At 30.1% G+C, this 23389-nt stretch overlaps 2 protein-coding genes across 3 annotated transcripts; one reads left to right on the top strand and one right to left on the bottom strand.

Moving 5' to 3' along the window:
• The first annotated feature begins 6637 nt into the window (after positions 1–6637).
• LOC112728336 (cytochrome P450 76T24) lies at positions 6638–8961 on the top strand. The gene is made up of 2 exons (XM_025778422.2): positions 6638–7608; positions 8266–8961. Exons 1-2 carry the CDS (start codon positions 6706–6708, stop codon positions 8878–8880), a joined length of 1518 nt encoding a protein of 505 aa, XP_025634207.1. The 5' UTR covers positions 6638–6705; the 3' UTR covers positions 8881–8961.
• Positions 8962–10796: 1835 nt separating this feature from the next.
• Positions 10797–14591, bottom strand: LOC112730576 (cytochrome P450 76T24). Of its 2 annotated transcripts, XM_072209762.1 has the most exons (4): positions 14188–14591; positions 13076–13247; positions 12684–12742; positions 10797–11460 (listed from the first exon to the last, which is right to left on the bottom strand). In XM_072209762.1, exons 1-4 carry the CDS (start codon positions 14578–14580, stop codon positions 10846–10848), a joined length of 1239 nt encoding a protein of 412 aa, XP_072065863.1. In that variant the 5' UTR covers positions 14581–14591; the 3' UTR covers positions 10797–10845. The 2 variants fall into 2 exon arrangements, with proteins under 2 accessions (XP_072065863.1, XP_025636432.1); XM_025780647.2 differs by having other exon boundaries at positions 12684–13247.
• Between the last annotated feature and the right edge of the window lie 8798 nt (positions 14592–23389).

Below are 23389 nucleotides of genomic sequence, written 5' to 3'. Positions count from 1 at the left end.
GCTTATTAGCTTGCTTGTGAGTAACTGTGTATGACATCCTAACTGTTTTATATCTTTTGTTGGGATATAATTTAAGGTGTGTTTGCCTTTAAAACATATTTTTGGGAGAAAAACACTTTTTTTTTTTGGGAAAATGAACTTTTTTAAATATATTTTTATTTTTTAAGAAACTAGAATTTGAGAAATGGTGATTATTTTTTAAAATTATGTAAAAAAATTGAATTGTAGATTTTTTTTTTTATAATTTGAAATTAAATAGAAGAGGGATAGATGTGAATTTTGAATGAATATTGTCGGTTTGACTGTTTACAGAAAAAAGATTTTTTTTTTTAAGTAAAAAAAAATTAGTCAAGTAAAAAAAAATGAGAGTTTGGCATTAAATTTATAATTTCTTTTATGTGTAATACATATTATTTTAATTCAAAAGTAATAAAATTCTTTTTTATTTTGTCATTTTAGAAAATTTGATCCAGTTTTCATTTTTTTTTTTTTGGTGACTAAACAAGGAAAGAAACAAAGCAAAAACTATTCTAAATCCGAGCGGATGATTCGTTGGAGATCAACACTAGGCTCAGACCAAATAACATGATTAGAGTTACTCTTGGCACCATATTTAGCCATCCAATCCGCAGCTCTATTTGCTTCTCGGGACACCCATTCAACGTGAACAAGCCAAGGACGAGATAAAAGCTCCTGAATCTTGTGAACCAAATCTGTTACTTCAGATGGATACCCACTTGTAAGCTCATGCATGATGGGCAGAATGTCAAGGCAATCTGTTTCACATATAATATCCCTCAAACCGCAATCCCAAGCTAAAACCAGCCCCCTCCAAGCAGCAAATAATTCACATCTGATTATAGACCAAGGGGGAATGCTTCCAGAGCAGCCCGAGATCCAATCTCCCTTAGAATCTCTAATAATACACCCAAATCCCGCTAAATTTGAATCCATATACAAGCTTGCATCACAATTAACTTTAAAACTATTGCCTACCGGTGGTTCCCAACACAGGCAATTTCGGAGAGACCTAAAGGCATTGCTTCGATTCCTGTAAACCTGTAAGTCCTTGGCGGTAATTCTGGCCAAGGCAACAACCTTATGGTCTGTCCAAGGGTTGTCAGTGTTGAATATGTCATTGCACCTATGTCTCCATACCCACCAAAGCCCTGCACCAAAGGACGCCTCATTGTTAGCCAAGGCCTTCCGAAACCACTCTTCAAGAGCAATACCAGCCGTCGAGTCCAAGATACTAGGATCCAACATATACCAGATTGCCTTTGATCGTTCACAGTCTCTAAGGCAATGCTGTTTCACTAGCTATATAAAAAATAATTATATTTAAAAATTGAAAAATATATTTTATTAATTTTATTCAATTCGTATTTATGAGACATCCAAATTGAAATATGTCCTTAAATTATTAGGAGAGAAAATTTAATTTTATAAATGTCCCTTCCGGCGGGAATAATTTGTATGTCTCCATATGGTTATTTTTGATAATTTGATAGTCACTTATTAGTTGAGTTGTCCTATCATATATGTTAACGAAGGGTTACTACACATTTAAGTATTTTTTTATTTAAGTAGATTCAATACCAATAAAAATTACTCTTATCAAAAGAGCGTGATTATACGCGCATCTTTTTTTTCTTCTCACGCTCATTTATATACATGGAACTTCTTCTTCTTACGCTCGTTTACATACAGAGCTTCTTCTTCTTCTTCGCCTTCTCTTTCACGTTCCTCCGCCTTCTTCCTCCTTAGGGCTGCACATGGATCGGATCAGATCGGATATAGCCTAAAATTTTATCCGATTCGCACTGCACTCATCAGATCGGATCGGATACGATATTCGCATTTTTTCAGACAAGATCCGATCGGATATCGGGTATATCCGCATAATTCAAAAAAACTATTTTAAGATTCTGTTTGACTGTTTTTACAAAAAAAAAATATTCAAAAAATTTATTTTTCACCTATTTAAACCTATTTACTCCTAAAATATTATCAATAAAAGTTTTTTTGAATAACAAAAAAAAATAATAATAATAACACAAGATTTAAGTTTAATTATTATAAGTTGAAGTACAACATAAAAAATTAAAAATAAAATATCATAAAATTCATAAAAAACACACTAAAATTCATATCACATTAGAGTTTATTTTCTTAAACTATACTATTTATATGAGATGTGCGGATTTGCATATCGGATCCGCAGATATCACTGCCAAATCCACAATCCAATCCTACCATAGTGCGGATCGGATAATATCCACAAAATTCGGATCGGATGCGAATAATTACCGCGAATATGCAAATATTATCCGATCCATGTGCAGCCCTACTCTTTCTCCTCCTTCTTTTTCGTGTTCCTTCTTTTTCACGTATTTTTTGCTTAACGTAATTATTTTGTTGTTGATGTTGTATTTTTTTTTCTTTTCCTCCTTTTCTCCCTGGTGAAGAAGTAGTAGAAGGTGAGAAGAAAAAGTTTTGAATTGTGCAGAATAGAAATGAACCTAAATTATATTTAGAATGAACCGAAACTATATTCAGAATGAATCGGAAATTATATTCAGAATGTAAACTCGTTTCAAAACCAACACAGACTAAATGTACCTTATTTAAATCCAGAATGAATTGAAATTACTTAATGATTGCGACACACAAACTTAATTCGAAAACAAACACACAAACAAAATTGAATCATGAACAAAAACACATCCAAATCTATCAAGTGATTTTGCAGCATTATGTGTTTCTTCTTCTTTATTTGATTAGATGAACATGACAAAAAAAAAAAACATGATAAGTTTTGAAAAAAAAAAATTTTCTTGTTTCTTTTTTTTGTTTATTTTTTTTCTTTTTTTGGGTTTTATTCCTATCAAGATAGTGAAACAAGAAGAATCATAACAAAATAATTCACTCAGAAATGAACCGAAATTATATTTAGAATGAATCGAAATTATATTCAGAATAAACCTAAAATTAAATTCAAAATGTAAACTCGTTTCAAAAGAAGCACAGACCAAATGCACCTTATTTAAATCTAGAATGAACCGAAATTACTTAATGATTGCGAAACACAAACTTAATTCAAAAACAAATACACAAACAAAATTAAATTATGAACAAAAATACATCCAAATTCATCAAGTGATTTTGCAACATTATGTGTTTATTCTTCTTTGTTTGATTAGTTGAACAAAACAAGAAAAAGAAGAACATGATAAGAAATTTTGAGAAATTTTTTCTTTTTATTTTTCTTTTTTGTTTGATTTTTTTTATTTTATTTTATTCCTCTTAAGATAGTGAAATAAGAAGAATTATAACAAAATAATTCACTCAAAAATGAACCAAAATTATATTCAGAATAAACCGAAAATTATATTCAAAATGTAAACTCGTTTCAAAACAAGCACAGACCAAATGCACCTTATTTAAATTCAGGATGAACCGAAATTATTTAATGATTGCGACACACAAACTCAATTAAAAAGCAAGCACACAAACAAAAATTGAATCATGAACAAAAATGAGAGAAGAAGAAGAAAGAGGAGGAGGAAGAGAAGGAGGACGAGGAGGAGGAGGAGGTGGTGGTGGTGGTGATGATGACGGTAACAAAAAATAAAAAATAATAATAAAAGAGGAAAAAAAGAAAAAGACGTAGTATCATAAGTGAAGAATGCGTGAATTTGAAAAAAAGAGAAGGAGAAGAAAAAGAAGAAGCGTGGGAGAAGAAGAAAACAGAAAAAAAAAGTGCGTGACTCTAATTACTTAGATACATTTAGATGCTAAAATTGTTTGAATATGGAAAATAATTCATATTAATTAAGGTGTTTATTCTCATTTAAAAAAATGTGCAAAAAGTACAGAAAAAATAACAACGAATGACAAATTATATAAGTTTCACAATTTTGTTGTTTAAATAAAATATGATGATTTCATCACCAACTATATCCATTCGTTATATTTTATGTATATTATTATGTTAATAATTTTTAAATATATAAAAATTATATAAAATAATTCTAAATTAATATGAAATTTATAGGAATAATTTATAAAATATAAATTTTAAAAAATAATATAAAAAAAATTTATTTAATAATATAAATAAGATAATATCAATTATACCTGATAGAGTAAGATTTAGGATCGACAATGGATAGAATTTGGACTCTATTATAACTCTATATGCGAGTTAATTTTTTTTTAAAAATTCAACCATATTCTTTCTGCGAGTTGAGAATTTCTCAATTCCAACTCTACCCGCATCCTAAAGTTCTCAACTCTACCCTATTCGACTTTATCCGCAAAAAAATCAATTATTTTCAAACAAATATAAAATTCAATCATTTCATATTTTATACATATTAATAAAATAGAAAATAAAAAATTAAATTTAATATGGTTATAATTTATTTTTTGATTGTCATATATTTTTTAATTTATCTTTTTGTATTTTTCTTTATTTTCATGCTAATTCTATCGATATCTCATTTTTAAGAACCGTTGTTTTTTAGTTTATTTAATTTTTTTTGGACATTTAAGTCGTGTTGTCAATCAAACAATTAAAATTAAAAATAATAAAATCTAAAAAGATTCAACATAAAATTATAAATAAAATAATTATTAAATTTTTAATAAAATTAAAATAATACAAATAAAAATAAATATTTTATATATTTTTTTAATTTTAAATTCTTATCACATTAATATTTAAATAAAAAAATATAATAAAATAATAATTTAAATAATTAATTTAATAGTTACTTTTTTTTTACAAAAATAAAGTCATTATTACTCTTAAATTCGCACCTAATTTTATCCGAAAATAAACTCACACCGCGTTCTACTTTACTGCAGCAGATCAAATAAACAACTCTACTTAATGGGATTAAATATTGAGGAGTGCTACATATACAAGTCATTTTTGTTTACAAGTCTTACAAGTTGGGCCTAACACGCGCGTTACAGAAGAAGAAGAAGAAGAAGAAGAAGTTGGGCCTAACACGCGCGTTACAGAAGAAGAAGCAGAAGAAGAAGAAGAAGCGTGAATATAAATGACTTGTATGATTTGTATGGAAAAGCGTTCTCTCTTTGCCTTCGATCTCCTTCTGTTTTTTTCGATTTTCATGGTTTCTGAAATCAAGTTTTGAAATTGTTTTGAAGATGATGGAACTTCATAAATACACCCGAACGATTACAAAAATACACCCAAACGATTATAGAAATACATCCAAAGGATTACAGAAATACACCTAAACAGTTACAGAAATAAACCAAATGATTACAGAAATACACCCAAAGGATTACAGAAATACACTCAAAGGATTTAAGAAATACACCCAAAGGATTTAAGAAATACATCCAATATAGGAAGAGACAGTATATTTCTTCTTGAAATCAATACACCCAAAGAATTTAAGAAATACACCCAAAATTCGTTGAAGTACACCTTATGCATAATTCAGAACTCTTTCTCTTTTTCCTCCTCATCTTCTGCTGCTGCTTCTTCTTCTTCAAAAACGATTTCAGAGCTTGATGTCAAAAAACAATGGAAACCGAGAATAACGAAGAAAGAAACAAAGAGAAAAGCACGTAAATGAAGAAGAAGAACAGGAAGAGGAAGAAGAACGTATAGCAAGAAGAAGAAGAAGGAGAAAGAGAAGGCAAGAAACGTACCTTGAATAATGTTTTTTTGTTTTTTCTGATAATTTTGATGAAGGAGAAAGAAGAAGAAGAAGAGGAAGCATGGAGAAAGAAGAAGAAGAAAAAGAGACAAAAAAAAAAAACGTGAAACGGCATATTTATAAATGACTTATATGACTTATACAAAAAATTAGTTGTATGTGGAGAATTACTTTTAAATATTTACGGATACGGTACATATGTCAGCCTAGTAAGATTAGTTATTTCAAGAACGAGATATTACATATATGGAATTGATCAGAATTTTTTGTCAGTGAAAGACAAAAAAGAAAAGAACCGCTTTATATAATTGGAAGTGATATTACATATATATGCGTTTTATATGTATTTGTATTTAGTAATTTTATTTTATAATTTCATAAAGAAAAATGAAATAAGTAAAAATAATAAAATTGTATTTTTTTACAAAATTTTAAAAATAATAATATTAAAAATAAAAACAAAAAAATGTAGAACCCAAAAAAATTTTTGTTTGAGCGATGCTCATTCATGATGAATCCACTATATATTACGTGCTGACCAAAATAATTAATATCAATCTATCTTTAAGTCTGATCTCTTTCTATTTTTATTTTTTCATTTTTATAATTATTGTATTTTTCATACCACAAGCTGGATAAATATCATGTATCGAGGTGGCCTTCAGCGTGCCATATTTTTGCCAAACCCTAGTCGCTATTACACGCAACTTGCCTTGATTTTATCACTAAGTTACATTTTTTACATAGAAAAAAAAATCAGTATTTTATATAATGTAGATAAAATTTTAAAACTAATAATAAGAATTTCAAAGATGGAAGATTTCAACTTTTCAGAAGTTAAACATATTTCAATAATTTTTATATATAAAAAATCAATTTTTTCAAATTTTTTTCCCAAAAAAAAGAGATATATATAAAAACACATCTAAACACACTCTATAGACTATATATAATTAGGCTAGCTAAGCAAGTGAAAAACATATCTAAACATTCATCATCATAAGCCATGGACTATCTATCTCTTCTTCTTTTAGCTTCCCTTGTGTGGATTAGCATTCAAATTCTCATATCCAAAAGATTATTAGGTATCAAAACACCAAGATCACTTAAACTTCCACCAGGGCCTAACCCTTTTCCAATCATAGGAAACATCTTAGAATTGGGTAAGCAACCTCACCAAGCACTTGCTAAGCTTTCTCAAACCTATGGACCAATAATGACTCTTAAGCTTGGTAACATAACAACCATAGTTATTTCCTCTCCACAATTAGCCAAACAAGTACTCCATAAAAATGACCTAATTTTTTCTTATAGAACGGTTCCGGATACTCTTAAAGCACTTGACCACCACATACATTCAGTGGGATGGATGCAACCTTCACCTCTATGGAGGACACTTAGAAAAGTTTGCGCTACCAAAGTTTTTTCTTCGCAACAACTCGACTCCACACAAATTATTCGTCAAAAAAAATTAAAAGAATTGGCGGATTTTGTGAAGGAAAAAAGTGAAAAAGGTGAAATTTTGGATATCAATGAGGCTATTTTTATAACCGTACTTAATTCTATGTCAAACACTTTGTTTTCCATGAATTTGGTTAATTTTGGTGGTTCTAAGTCTCAAGAATTCAAGGAAATAGTTTGTGGTATAACTGAAGAAGCTGCAAAGCCTAATGTTGTGGATTTCTTTCCAATCTTGAGGATACTTGATCCACAAGGTGCACGTGCTAGAATGACCAAACATTTAAGGAAGATACTGAATATATTTGATGGTATTGTTGAAGAAAGATTGCGATTAAGGGATCTAGAAATGGACACCAAGGAATACAAAGATGTGTTAGATTATTTGCTTGAAGTGATGTTGGAAGAAAATTCTCAAATAAGTCGCATCCATGTATTGCATTTACTTTTGGTAAGTATATTTCTTGTACTACAAAACTATATCTATATGTTTCAATTTAGCTAAGATGTTGCTACAATACTTTGTTAAGGAAGTAAAGAGTGGTAAAATTTTATCAAAAAAAAATAATCTTTTAATATTTATAATTATAAACTAAAATATTATATTACTTTAAAAAGGTTTATCTTTCATAACACATACTATTAAAATACTTATCAACAATCCTATTATTTATATATTACTTTTTAATTTCTTTTGACTCATTCTTAAACATTTTTTATTAAGTAATTAAAGAGTATTGTTCTTTTTTGTTAATTGAACAGATCTTAGTTCTTTATTTATTATATATTTTATATTAATAGTTCAAATTTAGAATTTAAGGTTTAAACTTTAGAATTTAAAATTTATAATTTAAGATTTATGCTATTTTATTTTTGTTTTTTTTTATCTTTAATAGAAAGTTAATTTTCATCTAGAGTTACATTTCTTTTTTTTTTTTATGGAGAGCATTATCATTCACCATCACTTTTTGTTTTAAAATTCTAAACAAGTAGATAAATTAATTTTCACTCTTTTTACCATGCAATAAAAACTTTTTTTTTTTGAGGTAATCAAAAGATTTTCCTTCAATTTGTTAGTAATTTTGATATATCATTGTATTTGTGTTAGGATCTATTTGTGGCTGGACTAGACACAACATCGATTACCATAGAATGGGCAATGGCAGAATTACTACGCAACCCAGAAAAATTGCAAAAATTGAAAGAAGAGCTTGAACATGTTCTTGGCAAGGATGAAAAACAAATTGAAGAATCACATATCTCAAATCTTCCTTTTCTAGAAGCTGTGGTGAAGGAAACTTTTCGCTTTCATACACCAATCCCATTCCTATTGCCACACAAGTCACAAGAGGATGTTGAACTATGTGGCTTTACTGTACCTAAAAATGCACAAGTTTGGGTTAATGTATGGGCAATGGGGAGAGATTCAAGTATTTGGACAAACCCTAATGAATTCATGCCTGAAAGATTTTTGGAGAGTAAGATTGACTTTAAAGGTCAAGATTTTGAGTTAATTCCTTTTGGGGCCGGAAGAAGAATTTGTCCTGGATTACCATTGGCTTATAGGACTATACACATTGTGTTGGGCACTCTTGTTCATGGCTATGATTGGAAGTTAGTTAATGGGCAAAAGGCAAAGGACCTAGATATGTCTGAAAATTTTGGGCTTACCTTGCATAAAGCCCAATCTCTCCAAGCTATTCCCATGAAAACACACCATTGAAGAGGTGATATATATGTGGTGCATGTAACAATTTATTGGCCCGACAAAATTTTAAATGGAGTTCAATATTGGGATGTATTAGTTCTTGACTTGTTAAGTTGAGGGATACCGTAAAAAAAAAAAAACATGTTATTAAAAAAAAAGTGATAAATATCTGATTCAAAAAAAAAAAGATGATATATATGCGGCAAAGACTTTAGCTTAAATGATAAATCTTAGTACCTCTTCTCTTGGTACCAAATTAAAGTTTAGCTAAAGCTAAACAGTAGATGTAAATTCTTAAAATGTTGCATGTAAATATATGTAGTGTGTATAAGTTTGTGATGATATAATATCTAAAATTAAGGACTCTTCAATCTATTTGACCTAAAAACAATGTGATATATATTAATATTTTATAAAAAAAAAGTGATATTAATATACGAACTCGTCTTTATTTACCGAAAAATAAAAGTTATGGAGTCCTCGTTAATAGTATATTATTTTTTAGAGAATTCTTTATTTTTTATGTTTTTCTAAAGTGAATTAGTATTCGCTTAATATATAAAATGTGACGAATTTTTACTTGTTTTCTGTACAAGTCAAGATATATATCTTTTCTGTTAGATAAATTAAAGTGCATGGCTTAATTTATAATCCATTTGTGCTTCATTTACTATATAATATACATAACTTTTAAGTATACGAAATAAAATAAGGACATAAATCAAAAAACGACTTTTTCTATGTTCTCATGTTAACTGTTGTATATTAGCTCTCTGCTATTGTATCTTTATTAGATGGCTTAATAATTAGAGGTGGAGAGTTTAACTTAATGATCCTTAGGAATTGAAACTGGATTCTCTTATCGAAAGACATAAGTCATCTGATATGTGAGTTAGTTAGTTTGGCGCCAAAAGTAGTTAGCTAACTAGATGGTTGGTTTTAGTTAGTGAGTTTATTACACAGTTAAGCTTAGATTATTATTGGTAAGAACTAAGAAGATATTTATTGTAGGATTATTATTGGTAAGAACTAAGAAGATATCTATTGTAAGTGTTAAAGATATAATTATTGATGTATTTTTTTTATCGGTTTAAATTTTTTGGACGATTAATATCATAATATAATATAAAATTTCTGCGATTAAATGGTTTTGAATAATTTTTGTAAAGTGTACAAAATTACTATTGACAAACAAAATGAATGATTTTGGATAATTTTTGTATTAGTGGTTTAATGAGTTGAATATTTATGTATTTAAATTTGTATGTCGGTTATAAAAAAATAAATAAATAAAAAATTCAACTAAATCAAATCAAGCTAGCTCTATTATGCCCAAGTGGACTGCAACTCTTCATAAATAACAATGGCAAAAAAAAAGGTGTAAAACAAAAATGGGGAGAAGCAAGAGAAAATTTCCTAAAGATTAGAAGCCAAGAATAATTGAAAGGACGATGATTGCTCAAACTATAAATTAAAGGCACCACTGGTTCATAGAAATGAAACTATAATTATTATAACATATAAATTAATCAAGGATAATCATACTATCACTCAGTCACTGCGTATAAAAATATATATTTGATATTTAAAAAAATATTATACTTCTTCAAATAAATTTATTTAATTATTTATCTATCATAAATTTAATAATTCTAATGGCATATTAATATACACATATATATTAATTGATTCAATAGTTAATTTTTAGTGTACATCAATTTTTTTTTATAATATATAATGCTTGCTCTAAAATACATAAATCCCAACTCATACTTCATTTTTTTTTTGTTATGATTTTTTTTTAATTTACCGTTATAAAATTTTAGTCGAATATTTAACAATCATAGTAGTTAGACATATACTAAAATTAATTATTAATATAAAATATATATTAAAAATAAATTAAACAATACATATATATTTATACATAAATACATGATAGTTGATTTTGGTTTATAAATAATATTTTTAAACATTTAATTAGCTAACAACTAAACTCTGAGGGAGGACTTGAAGAGGTTGGGTCTTATGTAAAGTAAACCCAAAAGTATAATTCATGTCCATGTCTTGTGGCTTCATTTCATCAGCTAACTTCCAATGAAAGTGATACAAAAGAGATGCCAATATGAAATGTATGGACCTTGATGCAAAAGGCAATCCAGGACAAATTCTTCTACCAGCACCAAATGGGATATACTCAAAACTTTTGCCCTTAAAATCAATATCACTATCCAAGAATCTCTCAGGTTCAAATAAATTAGGGTTAGCCCAAATGCTTGAATCTCTTCCCATTGACCACACATTAACTAGGATTTGTGCATGTTTGGGAACTGTGAAGCCACCTAACTCTACGTAATCAATTGCCTTGTGGGGTACTAGAAATGGTGCCGGTGGATGAAGCCTCAAAGTTTCTTTCACAATTGCATTAAGGTATGGGAGCTTTGAGATGTTAGACTCTTCAATTTTTCCATTTTTGCCAAGTGCTTGATGAAGTTCCTCCTTAACTTTAAACATTTTTTCTGGATTATGTAACAACTCAGCCATTGCCCATTCTAGTGTGCTTGATGTTGTGTCTATTCCCGCAATAAATAAATCCTGAATTAATATTATTAAAGAATAAATTTTACAATAGATTTGATAGCAAGGGTTCAAATGGCAAGTAGATGCTGAACCAAGGACTTCTCACTAAATACAAAAAAAAAAAAAATTAGTCATTAAGAGAAGATCATTAATTGATAATTTAATACATTTTTTTCATAAAAATCAGTTCTATTTTAGATTATTATCAAGTTATATAATAATATTGCATATTTTTGGTAAATTGTGGGTAAGGTCGGATACCCGCAGATTAAAAACGGGTAAAGTTAGGATTGGGATATTCTCAATCCGTAGGTAAGATATATAGAGTTGAGTTTATATAAAAATCTTAACCCTCGAATAGGATTAGGGTTGAATCCAAATCGTACCTTACTCTATCCATTGTTATCCCTATTTGATAGACAGTGACAAATATTTAGTGGCGTTTTATATAACTGCTACTATATATTGGAGTTATATATTTGTCAAGCCAAACATTTAAATATATTTAACTAAGACTTAAATATGTTTCCAATTTTATAAATATAGATAATTTTCATTTTTTTAGTAGTCTATCTAAAATTATATATAATGTTGGTCTTTAGTCTCTATTGGCTCTTTTAATTTATTTTTTTCTTTACCTATCATTATACTTTTTTATCATTATAAAATATGTTATTAATTGTAATTCTATGTTTTTTACAAACATGTACACTTACATATCTAATCTAAAGGGTCAAAGGTTGTTTGTCTAGACATTCATATTTTCAAATACAATTTCTCTCTCACATGCATACAAGTGAAGGAAAATAATTGATAACCAATAATATAAATTAAATGCTTCAACTTTAAATTTTTAGAGATATAACTTGATTTTTTATCGGTTTAGAGTTTTGAGATGAGTGGTATCATGACATGGTATGAGAGCTCTATGTCCGAAAAATCTAGAATTCGATCATTGGTGAACCCTAAAAGAGAAAAAAATAATATAAAACAAATAAAAAAAAGGCCTATTAAAAAAAATCAAACAAACTCAAAAGAGGCTATTACTTAAAAGGAGTATTAGAGATATAATTATTCATGTTATATTCTCTTATCAAATTAAACTTTTAGAATGAGTGATTTCAAGATACAAATCAACGAATAAAATTGAGGTATGTTACAGCAAACTCCATGATTATTCTAAAGAATTTGAAAATGTTGATTATAGATAAGGAAAAAGATGAGTAAAAAATAATTACCACGAATAAATATATAACATCATTGAGGTTTAATTCAGAACTCCCTTGCTTGATAAGATCTAGAAAGGAATCCAACACATCATTGCATTCATTAAAGTTCATTCTTGACTCATCACTTGATGAATGCGTTCTTTCTTCAATAACACTGTTAAGGAACTCTAGCATCTTTTCGAAATTAATTTTGGTACTTGAACGTGTGCCTTGTGGATCAAGTAACCGGAGGAAAGGGAGAAAATCTGAAACACTAGTTCTTCCAGTTTCTTTGGTAAGACCAATCATTATCTCCTTAAACTCATGAAACTTATTATTATCAAAATAATTATAATGAGCCAAATCCATCGAAAGAAGAGTGTTTGACATGGAATTTATGATAGTTGTAAAGATAGCCTCACCAATATCAAAAGCTTCACCTTTGATGCAACATTCATGAACATAATTTAGCAAGTCTTGAACCTTTCTCTTGCGGATGCATTGTGTAGAGTCTAGTTGCTGAGGGGAGAATATTTTTGTGGCACAAGCTCTTCTAAGGGTTCTCCACTTAGCTGCTGAAGCTGGCATCCATACCTATTGAATTTTAATTTAGGGTCATCGATCGGAGAATAAAGAATACAAAGTGGTGACGTAATTAGGGCGGTCAAAATGGACTAAATTTATCGAGTCAATCTGTTTATTTATTTAAATAAGTGGACTTTGTCTCTAAAATTAAGCTCGTTTAAATTTCGGGTTAAACGGACTGAGCCCAATTAACCCGGAAAAAATGATGGGTTAAACGGGTGGTCCGTTAATTTTTTTTTTATATTTTTTTTTAAAAAAAAAAGCACTTTTAGCCGATATTCCTTCCAATCCGACCCGAAAATCCGGCTCATCAACTAAAAAAAAATTATTTTTTAAAGGATTTTGACCTAAAAATGATATTTTTTGTCAAAATATTTTTTAAAAAATAAAATAAAATGATAAACGGACTGACCCGTTTAACCCATCGGCCTTACCATAAATGGTCCGGACTAAAAAATTATGACCCGGAAATAAAGTGGGCTTAAACGGGCCAGTCCATTTAACCCACGAACTTAACGGGTCGGGCCTAAATAGACCGAACTAGTCCGTTTGACAGCCCTAGACATAATAATGCGAGTGATGCAAGCCTATACCGCTAAAAAATTAGATATTAGTCATCTTATATTTTGTCGTTAAAATTTTTTTATAGTATTTATATAATTACCAATAAAAAATTTTTTAATGGTCACAAAAAATATATAATTATCATTATGACATATAATAATAATAATAATAATAATAATAATAATAATATATCATTATTATAAAAATAAAAGTTAAATAAAATATATATTAACCATTATGTTATTGTCATTATTCATTTGTTACTAAAAATAATTTTTATTATGGTGATTTAGAATTCAAAATATATTAGCTGACATTAATTAAAAAATTAACTTTCTAATTGAAATTAACAAAATAATATCTCTAACTTGCAATTATTTAATACCAATGAAGTTTTGGAGAAGTCCTCAAGTGATTGTGACCATGTTGTAATAACTGGGAGCTTCCTACCGGAAAAAAGTGCATCATTTTTATGGAGTGCTTCTTTGGCTATTTGTGGAGAAGAAATGACAATGGTGGTTATACTAGCCAACTTGAGAGTCATTATAGGTCCATAAGTTTTAGAAAGATGAGTGATTGCCTCAAGAGGGTTATTGGTGCCAAAAAGCTTCAAAATGTTCCCAATGATGGGGTAGGGGTGAGGACCCGGTGGAAGTGGAAGCTTGGAATAGTAAGTTTTAGAACTTTGGATCCCATTATAGAATGATGATATGAAAAGGAACAATGGAATTATTGCCGAAAAAAAAGATATGATGAATAATATTATTAGTATTTCCATTTGGCTAGTTGGTTAGACTCCACACAGCTCGAACACTCACTTCAATATTTATATATACAATTTTACTAAGCTATAATCTCCGGACACTGATATAGATATAGAACATGACACGATACGACACAAAATATACAGACATACAAATTTTAAAATTTTATAAGATATAGAGACATGATATATATATATATAAAATATAAAATATTTTTAGATAAATTATAATAAATTATTTTTAATATTTTAGTAATATTAAAATATAAAATAATTTTTTAACCTTTTTTAATATCTTCTTTTAATTATATAAAAATATTTAAAATATTTTTATTTTAATGAATAATAATATATATTATTTTTAAACTTATTTCAAGAATACATATTAAGAATAAGTCTGAATACGCTGACACGTGATGGCATTTAGGTGTATCCAAATGTGTCCGAAGAATATTTTTTTATTTTTTATTATTAAGACACGGTTGGACACAGCAGACACACGTATCGGACGAGTGTCAATAAATTTTGTGTCCAAAATGTATTTGACACGCAAATACAGTAACTCAACGAAGTGTCCATACTTTATAGTTACTAAAGAACCAATATCTATCTGTGACGAATCAGAGCTATTCAAATTCTATCTATTGATGTATATAATAGAGCTCTATTTATTCTTGTGAAATATATATATATATATATATATTCGATATCCGATCTGAGGATCAGATCGAACCTAATAAACACATAAAAGTACAATTAATATATCTGATCTGATCCAATGAGATTAGTGTGATTGAATCGAGATTTTGATCATATTTAACTTGATTTGATCTATATACAATCTTATTTTTAATAATTTGATAGTTACTTATTAATTAAATTGTTCTTATTTCATATAAATATTAATTAGGGACTGAAGGTATCTATTCTCATTAAGAAAATTATTATACATAAAAAAATAAGAATGAATAACAAATTATATAGGTTTTACAATTTTTTTTAAATAAAATATGATTTTAAATATACCCATTCTCTATATCTTATTATTATTATTATGTTAATATATAAAATAATTCTAAATTAGTATGAAAATTTGTAGGAATGATTTATAAAATATAAATACTAAAAAATAATATAAAAATAAAAAATTATTTAATAATATAAACAAGATAATGTCAATAAATACCTTATGGACATAAGTTTATTAATTTTTTCATGTTCGAGATAGAGAGATGCGTGCAGTATAAGCCAAATCTTGATTTGCTATTTTTTTTTGTGGGTTCACCAAAAATCGAATTCTTGAGCTTTCGGACATAAAGTTTTAATACTATATTATGAAATTATTCATCCCAAAAATTTAAGTTAATAAGAGATAGTAACACTAATAGTTATATCTCTAAAACGTTTTATATAATTGAAAGTGATATGCCATAGATATGCGTTTTAAACGTGTTTTCATTTAGTAATTTAATTTTAGAATTTCATAAAAAAAAATTAAAAAATCGTAAAAATAATAAAATTATATTTTTAGTTTATTTTTTTCTTACAAAATTTTTAAAATAATTGTGGCTTGTTTCCACTTTATACCAAAATAATATCCATCTATCTTGTTAAGTCTGATATCTTTCTATTTTTATTTTTCTATTTTTATAATTATTGTATTTTTCGGACCACAAGGCACAAGCTGGATAAATATCATGTATCGAGGAGCGTGCCGTAGATAACACCATATCATATGAGTGTCAATTTTTTGTCCTCACTATTCTCCGTACAAATTATATTATATAGTTTTTATATATATTAGTTACTCATCACTACAACATATAATAGACATGATGGTCAGTAACATTTAAGACATATTACTAAATTACGATGAGAAAATTAATAACTTTTAGTGATACATATTATACAAAAATATTGCTAAAATATTTTAAAACATTTTTAAATATATTTTTAAGGAGTAAGTATTGATTTGGTTTCTAAAGTTTAGGATCAAAATTAAATTCGTCATTAACATTATTTTTTATTCATTCCAAATGTTTATTTTGTATTAAAATCGTTCTTTTTAATAAAATTTTTAATTTTATTAAATTATTCCTATTTTAATAAAAAAAATTATAAAATAAAAAAAAAGAATGCAAGAAGGAGAGAGAAAAAAAAAAGAAAATAAACGCGAAGAAGGAGGGAAAAGAAAAAGAGGAAAAGAAGAGGAGAAAAGGGGAAAAAGAAAGGAAAAAGGGGAAGGGTGTCGAAACTTGGAGTCGCCGTCACTAATTTATAGTATTTTTATTAAAATACATCTTATATCTTATTTTGTTTACAGTATAAATAAAATACGTGTAATATTATTTTGTTTACTATATTAATTAGTAATCTTTCTTCAACAATACCATCAAATATATCCATCATCTTCCTAAAATGTTTGGTCATTCTAGCACGTGCACCTTGTGGATCAAATATCCTCAAACTTGGAAAGAAATCCACAACATTAGGCGGTTTTGCAGCTTCTTCAGCAATACACTAATTATTTCCTTGAATTCAGAGACTTCGAGCCACCAAAATTAACTAAATTCATGGAAAACAAAGTATTTGGTATAGAATTAAGAAGTAAAAATTTATTGTCTTAGGATCTCTTTGTGCCTGGATTAGACACAACATCAGTTACTATAGAATGGTCAATTGCAGAATTACCACGCAACCCAAAAAAATTGCAAAAAGGGTTGGATTTCTCCTTAAACTCTTTTTATTAAGTAATTAAGAAGTGTTATTTTTTTTAATTAAATAAATCTTAGCTATCTATTTATTATATTTTAAAATCAATTGTTTAGATTCAGTATTTAAAATTTAGAATTTAAAATTTTAGATTTAGTATTTATGATTTAAGATTTAGAGTGTTTTATTTATTTTATTTTTTTTAACTTTAATAGCAAGTTAATTTTCAAAAAATATTGCACTTCTTATTTTCTTTGGAAGGCATTAACATTCACCCTCACTCTTGTTTTATTTCAAAATTCTAAACAAGTATATAATTAAATTTAACATGATACACATAAACTCATTTACAAATTTATATCCCATTTGACCCACGAAATTTTGGTGTATAAAAATTATGCATAAAATAGAGTTCATCTATGAAAATTTTCACTCTTTTATAGTCTTTTTACCATGCAATTTTTTTAGGTATTCAAAACATTTTTTTTTTCAATTTGTTAGTAGTTTTGATATATCATTGTATTTTATAAATTGATTGTGTTAGGATTTCTTTGTGGCTGGATTAGACACAACTTCAGTTACCATAGAATAGTCAATGGTAAAATTACTATGCAACCTAGAAGAATTGCAACTGAAAGAAGAGCTTGAACATGACCTTGGCAAGGATGAACCACAAATTGAAGAATCACATATCTCAAATCTTCCTTTCCTAGGAGCTGTGGTGAAGGAAACTTTTCGATTTCATACACCAATCTCATTACTAGTGCCACACAAGTCACAAGAGGATGTTGAACTATGTGGCTTCAATGTGCCTAAAAATGCACAAGTAGTTTGGATTAATGTATGGGCTATGGGGAGAGATTCAAATATTTGGACAAAACCCTAATGAATTTATGCTTGAAATATTCTTGGAGAGTAAGATTGACTTTGATTTAATTCCTTTTGGGGTCCGAAGAAGAATCTGTCCTATGGGACTATAGGACTATACTACATAGTGTTGGGCACTCTTGTTCATGGCTATGATTGGAAGTTAATTAATGGGCAAAAGGCAAAAGACCTATATATGTCTAAATATTTTGGGCTTACCTTGCATAAAGCCCAATCTCTCCAAGCTATTACCATAAAAAATTAAAAAAAATACAGCATTGAAGGTAATATATATGCCTGGTCAGCAAAAAAAAAAAAAGTGATATATATGTATTCAAGGTGGTCATCATCGTGGAGCGGTCAAGTGGTCAGCTCACTCGTCCGTTTAAGCAAGTGTCGGGAGTTCGAACTCCACCTTGTGCATGCAGCAACTCATTGGCCAGCGGCAGATCCTTAAATGGAACTCAGATTCGCGACGGATTAGTCTTTAACCTATCGGGTTGGGAGATACCGTTTGGGTAAAACCCAAAAAAAGAATCAGCATGGAGCGGAGGCCTAGCACAGATGGCGTACTTATGTGCCTCTTGCAAGTTGTTGTTTAAGAACCCATAATGTGTATCAAAATTGGGGGCTGTCCAATCCACTTGACTAAGTAGTGGATGTCTGGATGAAATCCTTAAATATTGTATGTATGAGTGTAGTGTGGATGAATTTATAATGTGTAGGATTGAGAACTTCTCAATTTATCCGACAAAAATAATGTGATATATATCATTTATCCAAAAAAAAGAAGGTAATATATATCTAACAGCATAAAAAGATTATATATATGCTGAAGAGGCTTTAGCTTAGTAATAAATTTTGGAACCTTAAGCTAAGTAGTGAATATAAACCCTTAAAATGTTGCATGTGAGTGTGTAGTATGTATAAGTTTGCAATGTTATAATGCCTAAAAAATTAAGAGTTGTTCAATCTATTTAACCCAAAAAAAAAGGGATGATATATATTAATATTCTGTAAAAAAAAATGATATTAATAGATGAACTTGTCCTTACCAAAAAATAAAAAAACATGGAGTCATCTTTTATAGTATATTATTTTTTAAAAAATTCTGTATTTTTTTTTATTTTTTTTCTAAAGTGAATTAGTATTCACTTAATATATCAAATGTGTGGCAAATTTTCACTTGTTTGCTGTACAGGTCAAGATATATGTCTTCTGTTAGATAAATTAAAGTGCATGGCTAATTTGTAATCTATTTGTGCTTCATTTACTATAATATACATAATTTTTAAGTATATAAAATAAAATAAGTACATAAATCAGAAACAACCTTTTTTAACTTCTCATGTAAACTGTTGTATATTAGTTGTACCATTGTATCTTTATTAGATGACTTAATTAGAGGTGTAGTGTTTAATGATTCTTAGGTATTGAAGCTGGATTCTTACAGAAAGACACAAGTCATCTATGACGTGAGTTAGTTAGTTTGGCGCCAAAAGTAATTAGGTGACTAGATGGTTAGTTTTAGTTAGTGAGTTTGTTACACAGTTAAACTTAGTTAGATTACTATTGATAAGAACTAAAGATATTTATTACAAGTATTAGAAATATAACTATTCATGTGTATCCTCCTATCAATTTAAAATTTTAAAAAGAATAGTATCGTAATATGGTATTAAAGCTTCTATAACTGAAAAATCTAGAAGTCGATCCAAACATATTATAGATATAATCATTCGTCTTCTCTTATTAACTGGATTATGATGAGTGTGATTTGTTCTTGTAAATCTCATTTCGATTTTGAGAAAGAAAACAGAAAAGCTTGAACAACTCTCTTCCCCCTTCTTCTCTTTAATCGATTCTTTTCTTTTTCTTTTTTTTTTAAAAAATTTATTTCTTCACTCTCTGAACTTACACATGGAAAAGTTACCTTTCACTACTACCAATTGTTAATCTTGAAAATTGATTGTACAATAACAAATCAACCGTCATGCCTTATAATGTATATTATAAAAAATGACTTCCATCAACTACATGCTACATGCTATATCAAAAAAATTATCTCGTTAAACGGTTAAAATACATATATAAATTTAGAAGTACAACTGTTGGTAAACACAATATTCTTTGCTTCTTTTAAACTGGAAATTCAGTTCAATACTCTATACTATAGAGGCATACTTCTATTCTGATTATATCAAATAATTGCAGGCCGAAGTTATTATTTTAAATTTCATCCCATTGTCTCTCTTTCCCCCTTTAATTTGGTATTTGATCACAGAATATAGTCAGATGAGTTACTTTTACAACCCAAGAACAGCTAGGGGTGTTCATGGTTCAGTTTTTTTATAAACTGAACTGAAACTGCACTAAACCATTTTAAATGGTTTAGAAACTAAACCAAACTACTTTGTCAAATAAGAAACTGATTTTAAACCAGTTTACAATACAATGCACCAGTTTAAATCAGTTCATAAAAATAAAACCAGTTTTAATTGAAAAAACCAGTTTAAACTGGTTTATAGGCTAAAACTAGTTTTAACTTTTAACATATATATAATTAGTTTTTATATTTTCTCTCTCCCCCTCTCTCTCCCACTCTCTCTTCTTCTCCCCCTCTCTCTCCCCCTCTCTCTCCCCCTCTCTCTCTCCCTCTCCCCCTCTCTCTCTCTCTTCCGTTCTCCCTCTCTCTCTCTTCTTCTCTCCCTCTCTCCCCCTCCTTTCTCTCTCTCCCACTCTCTCTCCTTCTCTCCCTCTCTCCCCCTCCTTTCTCTCTCTCCCTCCTCTCTCTCTTTTCCTTTTCTCTCTCTCTCTCTCCCCCTTCTCCTCTTTCTCCCCTCCTCTCTCTCTCTCTCTCTCTCTCTTACATTCTCTCTCTCTCTCCTATCCCTCTTCCTCTCTCTATCTATCTATCTCTCTCTCCCTCCCTCTTCTCCTTTCCTCTCCCCCTCCTCTCTCTTTCTCTCTCTTAACATATATAAAATTAGATTTTACATTCTCTTTCTTTCCCTCTCTCCCTCTCTCTCTCTCTCCCCCTCTCTCTCCCTCCTCTCTATCTCTCTCTCTTTCTCTCTCTCCCTTCTCTCCTCTCTCTCTCTCTCTCTCTCCCTCTTCCTCTCTTTCTCCTCTTCTCTCCCTCTTTCTCTCCCTCCTTTCTCTCTCTCCTTTTCTCTCTCTCCTTCCCCTCTCACTCTTCCTCTTCTCTCTCTCCCCTTTTCCTCTCTTTGTCTTCCTCTCTCTCCCCCCGTTTTTCTTTTCTCTTTCTCCCCATCTCTCTTCTTATCTTCCTCTCTCTTCCCCTCCTCTCTCTCTCCCCTGCCCCTTTTTCTCCCCCTACCCTTTCTTTCTCTCTCCCTTTTCTCCCTCTATCCCTTTCTCTCATTCTCTCTCCCATATCCCTCTTCCTCTGTATCTCTCTCTCCCTCTCTCTCCTTCACTCTTCCCCTCCTCTCTCTCTCTCTATCTCTCTTTCTCCTTTCTCTTTCTCTCTCACTTTCTCTCCTTCCCTATTCCCCTCTTCTCTCTCTCTCCCTCTCTCTTTCTCTCTGTCTCTCTCACTTTCTCTCCGTCTTTCTCTTCCTCTCTCTCTCTTGCGCTGTTTCTTTCCCTCCCTTCTCTCTCTTTGTCTCTCTCCTCCTCCTCCGATCTCTCTTTTTCCTATCTCTCCTTCTCTCTTATTTTTTCTTTTTTCTCTCTCCCTCATTTCTCTCTTATTTTAGAGAAAAGAGGGATATAGAGTGAGAGAAGGTTGAGAGAGAAAGAGAAAAGAGAGAAAGGAAGGGAAGAAAGAGGAGAAAGAGAGAGAGGAGGGCGAAGAAAGAGAGAGAAGAGGAGAGAGAAAGAAGGGAAGGGGGAGAGAGAAGTAGGAGAGAGAAAGAGAGAAAAGGGAAAAAGGAGAGAGAGAGAGAGAGAGAAATAGGAAGAAAGAAGGGAGGGAGAGAGAGAGGGGAGGGAGAAGAGAGAGAGAGAAACAAAAGGGAAGAGACAGGGAAAAGAGAGAGAGAGAGAGAGAGAGAGAGAAGGAGAAGGGAGGGAGAGAGAGAGAGAGAAAGAGAGAGAGAAGGGGGAAGGGAGGGGGTGAGGGAGAGGTGAGAAAAAAGAGAGGTAGAGAGAGCGAGAGGAAAAAGAGAGAGAGGAGGGGAAGAAAGAGAAGGAGAGAGAGAGAGAGAGAGAGAGAGAGAGAGAGAGAGAAAGAGGAAGAAAGAAGGGGGAGAGAGAGAGGTGGGAGAGGAGAGAGAGAAAGAAAGGGGAGAGCGAGGAAAAGGAGGGGAAGAGAGAGAAAAGAAGAGAGAAGGGAGGAGAGAGAGAGAGGAAGGAATTGGGAGAGAGAGGGAGAGGAGAGAGAGAGAGAGAGAGAGAGAGAGAGAGAGAGAGAGAGAAAGACGAAGAGAGATGGGAGGGGGAGAGAGAGAAAGTAAGGGGAAGAAAGAGGGAGAGAGAGAGAGAGAGAGGAAGAGAGACAGGAAGGGAGAGAGAGAGAGAGAGAGAGAGAGAGAGAGAAGGGAGAGAGAGAGAAAGATGAGGAGAGATGGGGGGAGAGAGAGAGAGGAGAGGGAATAAGAGGGGGGAGAGAGAGAGAGAGGAAGAGAGACGGAGAGAGAGAGAGAGAGAGAGAGAGAGAGAGAGAGAGAGAGAGAGAGAGAGAGGAAAAGGAAAGAGAGAAGGGGGAGAGAGAGGAAGAGAGACGAAGAGAGAGAGAGAGAGAGAAGGGAGAGCGGGGGAGAAAGAGGAGAGAGAGAGAGAAAAGGGAGAGAGAAAGTGAAGTGAGAGAGAGAAAGAGTATGTAAAAACTAATTTTAAAGTTTAAATAAAACCAGTTTTAATTTGGTTTAAAACTAAACTGAACCATAAAAACTGATTTTTAATAAACTGGTTTTCACAAAAACTATGGTTTCAGTTCAGTTTCAGTTCAGTGAAACCAGTTTTTTTGCACACTCCTAGGAACAGCTGTAGAATATTTATGATATGGTTCCTGTATACTTTTTTCTCAAACGCTCAAATAACCTAATATTTGCAAAAGCCCCATATACAAATCATTTGATTCATGTGTAAGAATTAATACATAATTGACATTTTTTTGTGGAATTTTATGTTTTTACTTATTTGTCGTATGTGTTAAAAGATCCTTGTAAAAATCAGATCAAACTATGGAGCATATTGTGCTTCTAGTTTTTTTCATACTGATAACATTGTCGTGATTTGAGTACTTATCTTATAGGGTTTTGTTTCTTTTTTTTTTTTC

The sequence above is a fragment of the Arachis hypogaea genome, chromosome 12, assembly GCF_003086295.3.
Source record: "Arachis hypogaea cultivar Tifrunner chromosome 12, arahy.Tifrunner.gnm2.J5K5, whole genome shotgun sequence".
NCBI classification, from domain to species: Eukaryota; Viridiplantae; Streptophyta; class Magnoliopsida; order Fabales; family Fabaceae; genus Arachis; species Arachis hypogaea.
This window is presented reverse-complemented; position numbering and strand designations above follow the sequence as displayed.

Excerpts from the sequence above, each read along its gene's own strand:
- LOC112728336 (XM_025778422.2), top strand. The coding sequence starts at position 6,706 with ATGGACTATCTATCTCTTCTTCTTTTAGCTTCCCTTGTGTGGATTAGC. Across the intron at positions 7,609-8,265 it reads ATGTATTGCATTTACTTTTG|GATCTATTTGTGGCTGGACT; the intron begins GTAAGTATATTT and ends TATTTGTGTTAG.
- LOC112730576 (XM_025780647.2), bottom strand. The coding sequence starts at position 14,580 with ATGGAAATACTAATAATATTATTCATCATATCTTTTTTTTCGGCAATA. Across the intron at positions 13,248-14,187 it reads ACTTCTCCAAAACTTCATTG|GTATGGATGCCAGCTTCAGC; the intron begins GTATTAAATAAT and ends AAAATTCAATAG. Across the intron at positions 11,461-12,683 it reads ATGTTATATATTTATTCGTG|GATTTATTTATTGCGGGAAT; the intron begins GTAATTATTTTT and ends ATATTAATTCAG.